This window comes from Mustela putorius, unplaced genomic scaffold (assembly GCF_011764305.1).
Source record: "Mustela putorius furo isolate JIRA1106 unplaced genomic scaffold, ASM1176430v1.1 tig00003988_pilon_pilon_pilon, whole genome shotgun sequence".
NCBI lineage: Eukaryota > Metazoa > Chordata > Mammalia > Carnivora > Mustelidae > Mustela > Mustela putorius.
This window is the reverse complement of record NW_025422127.1, coordinates 14,254,836-14,267,009: the sequence shown is the minus strand read 5'-3', so window position 1 is coordinate 14,267,009 and position 12,174 is coordinate 14,254,836. Positions and strand designations below refer to the sequence as shown.

The 12,174-nt window shown below is 43.7% G+C and overlaps 1 protein-coding gene across 1 annotated transcript; it reads right to left on the bottom strand.

Moving 5' to 3' along the window:
* Nucleotides 1-1,140: 1,140 nt before the first annotated feature.
* On the bottom strand, nt 1,141-11,623 carry LOC101691027. Its single transcript, XM_045071883.1, has 3 exons — nt 11,441-11,623; nt 10,474-10,579; nt 1,141-1,744 (listed from the first exon to the last, which is right to left on the bottom strand). The coding sequence occupies exons 1-3, from the start codon at nt 11,621-11,623 to the stop codon at nt 1,377-1,379; spliced, it is 657 nt and encodes a 218-aa protein (XP_044927818.1). The 3' UTR covers nt 1,141-1,376.
* Nucleotides 11,624-12,174: the final 551 nt, after the last annotated feature.

Genomic DNA, 12,174 nt, shown 5'->3' with positions numbered 1-12,174 from the left:
AGTTTAACCAACTATGTGGGCACTGTGGCCCATCCACCATGACACAAAATTAACTGTCATACACAGGTAATAATGAGAGCCATTTATTAAGCCATGTACCAAGTACATGGCTATTTCATTTCATTCCATAAAGCCTATAAAGTGAGTTCAAACATTCTCATTTTTAAATATGAGGAAAACAGTTTTAGAAGGATTTTATATAAAAGTTCATAAAATTTAGAAGCAATCAAAACCATCCTGATCATGGTTAGCTTCAAAGTTAACTTCAAAGTCAAATTAATCAGTTTGACCAAAGTGGGAACTAGTTCTTTGGTCTTTCCATACCTTTCCCCCCACCCCAAACCTATTATGTTTTTAAGTAGGCTCCATGCCCAGTGTGGAACCCAGGGTGGGGCCTGAACTCATGACCCTGAGATCAAGACCTGGGCTAAGATCAAGAGTCAGAGTCTTAACCAATTGAGCCACCCTCTTTCCATATCTTTCAAACTTTTCAAAATGGAGTTCCCATAGCCTAAATGTCAGGGCTCTTGGGGGGAAAAAAAAATTATTGCCCTCAGGGCACCTGAGTAGCTCAGTCGGTTGAGCGCCTGACTCTTGATTTCCACTTGGGTCACATCCCTGGGACATGGGATTGAGCTCTGCACCAGGGTCCTTGCTCAGCAGAGAGTCTACTTCAGGATTCTCTCTCCCTCTCCTTCTCCCCCTCCCTCTGCTCCTTCCCCCTCTCTCTCTCTCAAATAAATAAATGAATATTTAAACTTTTTTTTTTTTAATTAGAATGGACTCAAAGTTATCCCACCAAGAATGTTATCCATCACAATCCAAATGCACTTTCTTCAGTGAGAGAGATCAGGCTGGAGTTATTGCCACTCCAGTGTTCACACCCACAGTCTGCCTTTTTCTTCTCCAACCTGAAATCTGAACATAATGTGTCAGGCCTGGGGATTTCATCCAGTGTGTGTGGCGGGGGGAGAAAAAAAGAGATTGGACACTAGGGGCCACACTGTTCTGGCACCCAATTCTGCCTCCCTCTTATCATTCAAAACTTTACCTGAAGGTTGAAGGAGATAGTTCCAGAGCCGTCCCTGTCACTTGAGTTTCTCCTCAGCCCCCCAAAACCAAGATGAACATCATCTTGTCTTAGGATGAGCAAATAAGTTTTATTGACAAATGAATATGCTGGTGGCCAGAAATCCCCAAGGGAGACAAAGGACCAGAAACACACTGTGTCTTCTAAGATCAAAAGTGCCTCCTTGGGTGTAATCCTAAAGTAGCCCATCTGGTGGGACTATGGTCGGAGAGCTACTGGGAGGCAAAGTCCTGACATCTGGACAAACAAATGGAAAAGGCTTTAGTTCCAGAGCAGTTGGAGCAACTTAGTTTAGGCGGCCCCGGCCTCTGCAGGTGGACTTCCAGACGTCGGGATGTGTGATCTCTGAATTGCCTATTATGACTGGACTATTTTTCACCCTCCTATTGGACCGCTTGCGCAGTGGATTCAGAGGGCTTTGAAGCCACTTCCAGATTTTCTGATTGTCATCTCTTTCCCATTTGACACTCTTAAATAGCCGCTTCTTTCTTTTTGGGGTTTTCATGCCTGTGACCTTGAAGATGTTATTACTCAGTTGGCTCAACCTGGAAGTAGCGACAAACCCGGGGTTAACATATTCATCAATTTTTTTCAGAGTTGTATTGACCAAAGACTGCACAGACTCCACAGGATCATTCCTCAGACTTCCAACAGCTGAAACCAGAAAGGAGGTCAACTCAGACTCTTGATCTCCAAGGGCTACCTATCCAAACCCCATTATTTTCCACCCCACATACCAGGATATTCTTATATAACTTCATTTAGAATAACTTTTGTCACCGTTAAAGTAATACTTGTTTTACTCTAGAAAACTGTTTACATAAAAATCATTCCAAAAGGAATGAGAGAAAAATCACTTAGCTGTCCCCCTGAGATAATACTATTAATATTTTCATACCAATCCTTGCAGTATATATATTTTTAAGTCATCTCTGTGCCCAACATGGGGCTTGAACTCACAGCCCCGAGATCAAGAGTCTCATGCTCTACTGACTGAGCCAGCCAGATGCACCTGTGGTAGTTTTTTTTTAATACCAAATATAGATACTTCTTTTTACAAAAATAAGATTTCCATTTTTTCGTCCCATAAAATATTCCTCTATAGAAGGTGCTATCCAGTCACATGATCCTATCATAATCTCTGTGATGAACCCTCTATTAGTGAATAATGAGGTTGTTTGCAGTTTTTCACTGTTAGAAACCATAACCATTAATTCATTCGACCGTGGTTATGGAGTACTTGCTAGGTGCTAGGGTTGCAGTGGTGACCAAGAAAGTTTCCCCACCCTCGAGAACTTGACATTGCAGTGGAGGAAAGACAAAACAAACAAGGAGGGACCCTGGGTGGCTCAGTGGGTTAAGCCTCTGCCTTCAGTTCAGGTCACGATCTCAGGGTCCTGGGACTGAGCCCCGCATCCGGTTCTCTGCTTGGCAGGGAGCCTTCTTCCTCCTCTCCCTCTACCTGCCTCTCTGCCTACTTGTGATCTCTTTCTTTCTGTCAAATTAAATAAAATCTTTAAGAAAACAAACAAACAAACAAGGAAACACAAATGAAGTACAAAGAAGGACATTTAACAGAGTAATGAGAATGAACAACCAGGAAAGACCTCCTTAGGCCTGTCAGGGAATTGCTCTCTGAGGAGACATGTGAGCTAAGAGGTAAGAAGCCACGAGAAGAGCTTGGGCAGAAGCATTCCCAAAGGTCAGAGAGGGGGTCACCTACTCACAGTGTAAAAAGTAACCAGTGGGGCTACAGCTTCTCATGAGAGGGGAGGTGTTAAAGGCTCAGGGTGGAGAGAGAGTCAGAAGCCGGCTCAATCAGGGCCTTGAGGCCAAGCATAAAGGACCAGACTTTGACCCAAAGAGCAGTGGAAAGCTACTGAAGGGATTTAAGCCCAGGGGTGACATGATTCAGTGTACACATTTCAAAGAGAATCTGGCTGCTATGTAGAGAAGTATAGAGAAGCAGGGCGTGTAGGGGTTGTTCAAGCCATCGGATTAGGGAATGGCAGCCAGGGGCTGAGATTCTGGTGGGAACAGAGGCTGTTAAATTGCTTGACATCCAAAGGATGAAGAGAAAAGGAAGAACCTTGGCTCAAAAGGGCCTTCAAGCCCATCAAAGTCTACAGTTCCATGCTGATCTCATTTATACTGATAACAGGAGAAAGCACCTGGCTTTGGCTACGCAGTGAATATGGAAATCCCACGAAGAACTATTTCTTGACCACAAGGCTTGTTAGGCACTGGATACGGATATAAATGTAACTAGAATTACCTTCCTTGGGAAAAAGTCCTCCTGTCTAGGTAAGGTAGGCAGTCTTTCTTGGAGGCTGGGTGGGATGAGGAAGGCAAGGTGAATTCTCTGATACACTGAGGAGCCTAGGGTTTTCGTTCTAGAATACTTTTGCTGAAATTCTCTGGTTGCTGGGAACAGGGGTTCCTTACCCTGTAGAGACTTGTTGGAAAAAATGAGAAGGCAGAACAGGTACAAAATGTCAGGGTCAGAAGCCAGGATTAGAAGCCCAAAGGGACAGAGGCTACTACCTAGTCACTAGAGGACTGGAGAGAGCACAGCTACAATCAGCAGCAGCTAACAAATTCATTCTCCCCTGACCAGAGCGCCAGGTGCCCTCCCTACCTGCCACTGCCAGCACCTTGCCCATCTTGGCCCCGAAGCTGGGTCAACTCAACATTTGTTGGTGGGAACACACCCATTGTATTCGATACTTAAACAATGTTTAAGGCCAGCACTGTTATGCCCATTTTACAGACAAAGAAACTGAAGCGCAGAGGCAGTGACGTGCCCAAGTTCACACAGCTCATTGCGGAGAGAGCTAGTATTTCAGACCGGGCTGGCTGACACTGGAGCCCGTGCTCGTCATTACACACTGACTTGGAAGAAAGGACCCTTTAAAGTCATTCACCTCTTTTTCTTTTCAAGATAAAAAACTGTAACAAAGCATAAAGGAAACAAGAATGTGTCCATCTCCAGGTGTCTGCTGGGCATTTCCTTTGAAGTATGACGCCACCATTCCTTCAAAGGCAGCGTATCCAGCTTTTTAGCTTGAAGCGGGTGCCAGGAAATGAAGTGGGCTCCAACCAGAGGGTAAGTGCCTGAAGACAAGCACGTGCAGGACCAGAATGGCCCCAACAGCGAAGCTGGAGCTTGGGCATTCTGACATACACGCCCGCTCTTTTGCCCAAAAGCACAGGCACCCACCGGCAGGGCGATAAAAGCCAACATTCTCTCCATCATATCTCTCTATCAAAGGAAGCAAACTGTGTGGAGATGGTAAACAACAAATAACTCAAACATCATTTCTATTGGGCACTGGAATGAGTCACCTATCTAGCACCTATCTCAGACACCCCAAACCCTTCCTGCCACCACCCTTTAGAGAAGTGATGAGCTCTGTTTCACCAAGTACCCTTACCACCCACAGCAAAATCCTCAATCTTCACCACAGCTGAAAAGCCCAGTAGGATCCTGGCCCCACTGTGATCCTCTGAGTCGTTATCCTCCTCTTCCTTTGGTTCACTCCATGCCAATCACATTGACTTCTTGTTCTTCCTTGAACTGCTGAGTGCTCTTGTCTCGTCTCAGATAATCAGCTGGTTCAAGCCCTCACTGCATCCAGGTCTCTGCTCCCATGCCCCTTCTCAGAGGGGCACCCCTGCCCTGCCCTCCGACCCCCAACCATTGGCCTTGCCTTACTTTCTCCATAGTGCCTGCTTACATATATGTACTTGGTTAGAGCCCTTTCCCTCCCCCGCTGGAAGGGGTGGGGGTGGTGGGTATCCCAGTGCTTTAGGAGAGTGCCTGGTATACGGTAGGTTTTCAATAATTAAGAAACTCAGTTAATTGAGAGCAAGGGCAGAATTACCAAGAATAACAAACATAGGTGTGGCTGTTCGGCTCTTTGAAGGACCAAAGAATTCTGAAGGGGAAGCAAAATTTCTCTTCTGATATACACTGGGAACACCAGATCTTCTTCTGCCACACCCCCGATTCCCATTCCCTTTTTCTCAGGACTTTGGTCAAATTAAAGGACAACGGAGTGAGCATGAGTTAGTGCAAAGACCCCTGAAGTGGCAAGTCTAGTTCTGGCTCGCCCAGTAATTCACTTCTGTGACCTTGGACAAATGACTCAGCCTCAGAAATGAGGAGGGTTATAGTTCAAGAGGAGGAAATGCTTCTCTGAGGGACCCCTAACTTCAGAGGCAGACGAGAGTGAATGGACAACCTCAGGGGTCTAGATGAGTTACCTCAAGTGCCATATAGTCTACAAATCCTTAGGCTCTCTTTTATCTTAAAAATTCATGCATCATTTGCCTTGTACTCCAAAACATGTCTATTATTAAAACACTTTTAATGTTATAATTTAATTTTTTTTTAAATTTTATTTCTTGAAAGTAGTCTCGCCATCCACTGTGGGGCTGGAACTCACAATCCTGAGATCAAGAGTTCATGCTCTACTAACTGAGCCAGCCAGGTGCTGGCTCAGTTTTAATATTAAAGGAGTTTTAATATTAAAAGGAGTAGCATTTATAAATGCATACTAAATTTTTATAGATGAATAATATGAAGTCTGAAGTTTGGTTCAGAATAATCTGGCAGGGAGGGGTGCAGGTAAAGAAATAGAGAAAATAAGGTAACCATTAGTTGATCCTTGTTGAATCTGGGGGGCAGGGGGGTTATTATACTATTTTCTAGACTTTTATTTTTATTTATTTTTTTAAAGATTTTATTTCTTTATTTGACAGAGAGACACAGCAAGAGGGAACACAAGCAGGGGGAGCAGAAGAGGGAGAAGCAGACTTCCTGCCGAGCAGAGACCCCAACCCAATCGGGGCTCCAACCCTGACCTGAGCCAAAGACAGCTGCTTAACCAACTGACCCACCCAGGCGCCCGATATTCTAGACTTCTAACGAATGCTACAAATGAAAAATCTTAAAACAGCCAGCAAAAAGGGCTAGATTACCTGCAATGGAACAAAAATTAGAATAATAGCAGGCTTCCTTTTAGCAACAAAGAGAACTAGAAGACAGTAGCATGGTATCTTCGAAGTGCTCAGAAAGAAATTGTGGTCTAGAATTATGTCACTAGTAGGGGCCCCTGCTGGCTCACTCAGGGGAACATGTGACTCTTGATCTTGGGGTTGTGGGTTTGAGTCCTACCTTGGGTGTACAGATTACTCTAAAAATACATATAAGATCTAAAAAAAAAAAAAAAAAAAAGAATTGTGTGACTAATAAAGCTACCTTGCAAGAATAGGCTTAAGAAAAAGTCATTACAAAGGAACAAAAACCAAGAGAGCATAATAGGAAGATACCCACACTAAAGAGACTTTCAGGATGAAAAAAAAAAAAAAAAAGAAGGATGGTCAGAGATACAACAAGGAATGGGGAGCATATGACATCGCAGGTAAATCTACATTGTTTGTATAAAGTAACAACAATAATCACAGTATCTAAATTGTGGGTTTAAAAAAGAGAATTGAAATATTCACTAACAAAAACCTGTAAAGTGAGAGGGGTGGGCATCAGAATTCATGTTAATACTGGAGAGAAAGTTAAAATGTTTCACTTTAAACCCTGTTAAGCTCAAAGTGCATGATGAGGAGTCTACTTTCTGGACAGATACCATATGATTTCACTCCTGTGTGGGATTGAAGAAACAAAACAGATGAACAGAGGGGAAGGGAAGGAAAAATAAAATAAGACAAAAACAAAGAGGGAAACAAACCAGAAGAGACTCTTAACTCTGGGAAACAAACCGAGGGTTGCTGGAGGGGTGCGGGGTGGGGAATGGGGTAACTAGGCGATGGGCATTAAGGAGGCCCCTTGATGGAATGAGTACCAGGTGCAACTGATGAATCACTAAATTCTACCCCTGAAACTAATAATACACCATGCATTAATTAAATTGAATTTAAATTTTAAATGTTTTTTAAAAGTCTACTTTTTGGCTAACTCACCTAAAGAAATACTTACACTTATATCCTTACATACAAAGAGACATACATAAGAATCCTCACGTAGCAGTTTTTGAATAGCAAAAAATTGGAGATGATTTAAATAATGATCTACCAAGATTGTAGCAGATCTGTATGTACCGACATACGGAGTGGGGAAAAAAGCAAGTTGCAAAAACCGTGTATCTATATCTATATATCTATCCATATGATAAATATCACAAATTATATATTACATAACATATATTCTATGTGTACAGCAAAAGAATACAAGACTAGAGCAAACAGACAGGGGGAATTGGGGAGAGGAACCAGACTTGGGGGTGAATAGAACTTTACTCTAAAAACAAAAACTTTATCAATAATGTTTCTACTTTTTTTGCACAGACTATATTCATGTACTTTTTCTATAAATATAAACAAATTTAAAAATATTTTACTGCAATAAGAGAGAACACAAAACTGCAAGTTCTTCAGGGGACATGAATACCATTATAGGTAGCAGCGGACAACACATGATAAATGTTGAGTGACTAGAACATTTTTGTAAGCTGTGTTTTTCTCTAACTAGCATGATAATAGATAACTCATTTTCTTCCTCTTAGTCCCATTTTCTACTGTTTAAAATTTAGTCTTTCAAGGTTTTATTTTATTTATTTTTTAAAATATTATTTATTTATTTATTTATTTGACAGGCAGAGAACACAAGGAGGCAGAAATGCAGGCAGAGAGAGGGGTGGAGGGAGGCAGGCTCCCCGCTGAGCAGAGAGCCCATTGTGGGGCTCAATCCCAGGACCCTGAGATCATGACCTGAGCCAAAGGCAGAGGCTTAACCCACTGAGCCACTGAGGCACCCTTCAAGATTTTGTTTTTTTAAGTGATCTCTACACCCAACATGGGGGTTGAACTCAAAACCCCAAGATCAAGAGTTACACGTTCCTCCAAATGAGCAAGGAAGGTGCCCGATTTTTTACTTTTATATATAACATTTATAGTAGTAAAAATATACTTTATTTGAAGTAACAAAATAGGTCCTTAAGGAATTCTTTCCCCCACTTTCTGTCCTGCCCTTTTGCCTCATGTCACCCAGATCTCAGGGATAAGGCTCAGACTCGCCATTCTGTATGACCTCCACATCATCATCATCTATTTGAGTCATGTTTAGCTTCTTAGTTGTTAATCCTAAAGATAGGACAGATGCAAAGTCATTCCAGGATTCCTGGATCTTTGGGCCACCCTTACCCCTTGGTCCCAAACACAGAAGCTTGTAAACCAGTTCTAGCAAAAAACGTTTCTATGAGATGCCTTGTAACCTACATGTCAGTGTTCTAGTTGAACAACCCTCAGAGAAGCGGTGACCCAGAAAACTGTTGTTGGCAGGTGACAAGTAGGGCATGAACCCAGGACGTCAAACTCCATAGGGTTCACACACCAACAGAAAAATGGACAAAAGGCATGAGGCAATTAATTTGCAAAAATAAAATGTGCTTTTCCAATAAATGTAGGAAAAAAATATTTCACCTCACTTCTTTTTTTAAAGGATTTTTTTTTTAAAGATTTTATTTATTTATCAGAGAGAAGAGGGAGAGAGAGCGAGCACAGGCAGACAGAATGGCAGGCAGAGGCAGAGGGAGAAGCAGGCTCCCTGCTGAGCAAGGAGCCCAATGCGGGACTCGATCCCAGGACTCTGGGATCACGACCTGAGCCGAAGGCAGAGGCTTTACCAACTGAGCCACCCAGGCGTCCCTCACCTCACTTCTGATAAAAAAAAAAATATATTAATCCAAACAACAACTCTTTTCGCCTATCAAATCGGTAATGATTTTTAAACTATCACCGAGAGTTGGCAAATATCCACAAAATGGATACTTGCATATAGTACTGGTTAACAATGGAAAATGATTCACTTTTTAAAAAAAGATTTATTATATTTATTTTGAAAGAGAGAGCATAGGGGAGAGAGGCAGAGGGAGACGGAGAAAGACAAGCAAGCAGATTCTGTACTGAGCATGGAGCCCGACATGGGGCTCAATCTCACAACCCAGAGATCAGATATGAGCCCAAACCAAGAGTTGGATCCTCAACCAACTTTGCCACCCAGGGGTCTCATGACTCAAACTTTTTAGAGGGCAGCTGAAGCACCAAAATCCTTAAAATTTTACAGCAATTCTAGTTAAGAAATTTATCTTAAAATAATCATGATGGCAGGTAGAGATTTTATCCCTGTTTATAAAAACAAAAGATGAGGTAGCCTACTTTATTTTTTTTTTTTTTAAAGATTTTATTGATTTGTCAGAGAGCAAGCGAGCACAGGCAGACAGAATGGCAGGCAGAGGCAGAGGGAGAAGCAGGCTCCCTGCCGAGCAAGGAGCCCGATGTGGGACTCGATCCCAGGACGCTGGGATCATGACCTGAGCCGAAGGCAGCTGCTTAACCAACTGAGCTACCCAGGTGTCCCGAGGTAGCCTACTTTAAAAAAAAAAAAATGGCACAGTCTCAATATTCAAAAATAAACACAGGTTAAATAATCCCGAAATCCACCCATAGTGGAATTAATATTACACAGTGGTGAAAAGCAATGCTGGAGGGCACGTAAGGGCATGTATTTGTGACCTAGCAAAGGAAAGCAACAGTATACCAAACTTCATGTTTTTAAAATGGCTGTATGTGTGTGAGTGTACGTGTGTGTAGAAATTCTAGAATGTTAACAGTGGTTAAATCCAAATGCTTAGAATTTCTGGCATTATTTTTTATTTTATTTTATTTTATTTTATTTATTTATTTGACAGAGAGAAATCACAAGTACACTGAGAGGCAGACAGAGAGAGAGAGAAGGAAGCAGGCTCCCTGCTGAGCAGAGAGCCCGATGCGGGACTCGATCCCAGGACCCTGAGATCATGACCTGAGCCGAAGGCAGCGGCTTAACCCACTGAGCCACCCAGGCACCCCTCTGGCATTATTTAATTTCATCTTTTTTGCCAACCTGAATCTTTTACATCAACATCTAACATCAACACATCAACACATACTGTACTACTACCCTAGTTTAAAAGAAAAATATTTTTGTTTTAAAATCTAAAAATTTTTGTTTTAAAATGCACAGGATTCCCATGGAAGCAATAGTTTCCCCCCTTTCAAATGAATACGGTTCCCTTCTGAACGCTGCAAAGTGCAGACAGCTGGGGTGGACTTACCCAGAGTGGGGCAAAGGCACATAGCCTTCTCTTCCTCTTCTGGCCTAACAGGGACTCTTGAGCCTGGCCCCAGGACAACCTCTCTAATTACATCAGAGCTAAGGAAGGAGGTGACCCAGTTCACAGTACCATGTTTTTGGCTCAGTCCTTGAAGAAGGTTAAGGAGGGCTCCCCTATTGAAGAGGGAAGGGTTGCCAGGAGGAAGCATCTTACCTATTAAGTTGATGGCAGCTGCCCTTAGGAAGGACTGAGGGCTCTTCAGGAAGTCAAAGCTCTGGGACAGTAAGTCCCTCACCAGCTGGGTTTTGCTTGTGCTCACCTGTGAGGCCAAAGAGGGGGTGGTGCTGACCAGGAGCTGGGGGTGAGGAGCCCTGGGAATGCTCCTAATCCTCTCACCCTGTCCACAGTCCCCACTGTTCTGTCTTTACCCAGTGGAAGGTGCTTGAACCTATAGCCTCAGACACCCACACCCCAGCAACAAGGCAGACTTAGCAGAAAGGTCACAGAGAGAATTTTGCTCCTTCATACCTACATGGTAAGGGAAGAAACAACAGATGTGGAACCAGGAGACCCAGGATTGAATCCTGGCCCTGACACTGGCTTCAGTTTTCTGAAATAAAACCTGTCCAACCTCTTTCACATAATGGAAATGGGATAATGGATATAGAACTGCTTTGTGAACTCTAAAGTGCTCTACCTGTGGAAGGTAATAAGCATCAAAATCCATAGTATTAAAATTATTAATGGTGGTTCCTAACCTACTTGCTTAGCCCTTAAATATTTACTTTTCCACCAGGATTCCTGATCCTGCCCTATCCTCAGCATCATAGGAGCCACAGACCCTTAATGCCATGACCGATGTAAAGCCTCAGTGACTCCTGCCACCATTTTTTCCTACCAGCTGTAACCAGAAAACCTCTGTTCCATTGCATTCTGCTCTCCTCCCTTGACCTTCCTCACCGCTGAAGGCAGAGACTGGGCTACTGCTAAGAGAATCGGATATGAAGAACGAGGGACTGGCCCAATCCATGTGCATTCCAAGAGTTTGCTGATGATAAAGAATGAGAATCAAAGAACAGAAAGAATGTATCTTCTGTCAGCCCTCCCAAATTTAGCCTCTCAGCCTGCCTTTGAGGCCCTAACATGAGTACAGTGGGACTGGTTTCTCAGAGACACTCACCAGGTACTTGCATTTCTCTTCCAACACCTGGATGTGATCGCTGAGGGTGGCATGCTTGACTATCTGGGTGAGTGATGACCAGCCGATCACAGTGGTCCACTTAGGGCCCCTCCGCAGGCCTACAGGATGGAGGGAACAGAATTCCCGAAGCCTCCTTCCTATGGCTCTACAGAGCCAGGCCATGAGGCTAAGGGGAAGACCATGAAGCTAGCCCCCAAGGGCTTGGGTGAGGGTTTGAAGCTGGGATCAGGTGAGATACGGGACCTTGGGCACGACATGGGACATAAACAGCTTCAGGGAGGAGAACCGTATCAGGATACGGTGCGGGGGAAAGTGCTCAGAGCTAGCCTGGAGGACGACACCAAAGTGGTGGGTGTATAATGTACAGCCAAGGCTGGGCTCATGAAAAGAGCCCAAGGTGATGCTCTACCAGAAAGAGAAATGAATCACGCTGATTTGGGGGACCGAGGTCATCAATACCTTGACTACCTCAGGGTTGTTATCCTGAAAGCTAAGCAGCAGCGGGACTAGGAAACTGTAGATCTCTCTTCTGGTGGAGAGTCCAGGCTTGAATTTGTAAATGTGACGCAACATGTAGCCCAGGGCAGAGGTGGCCGAGATCTTCACCTGGTCCCTCTCCTGCAACTACAGAGTGACATGGAGCTAAGGCGGCTGTGGTTTCCTTCTAGCCCCGCCTGGCCTGGTTTCCATACTCCCACATCGCACTCCTATGT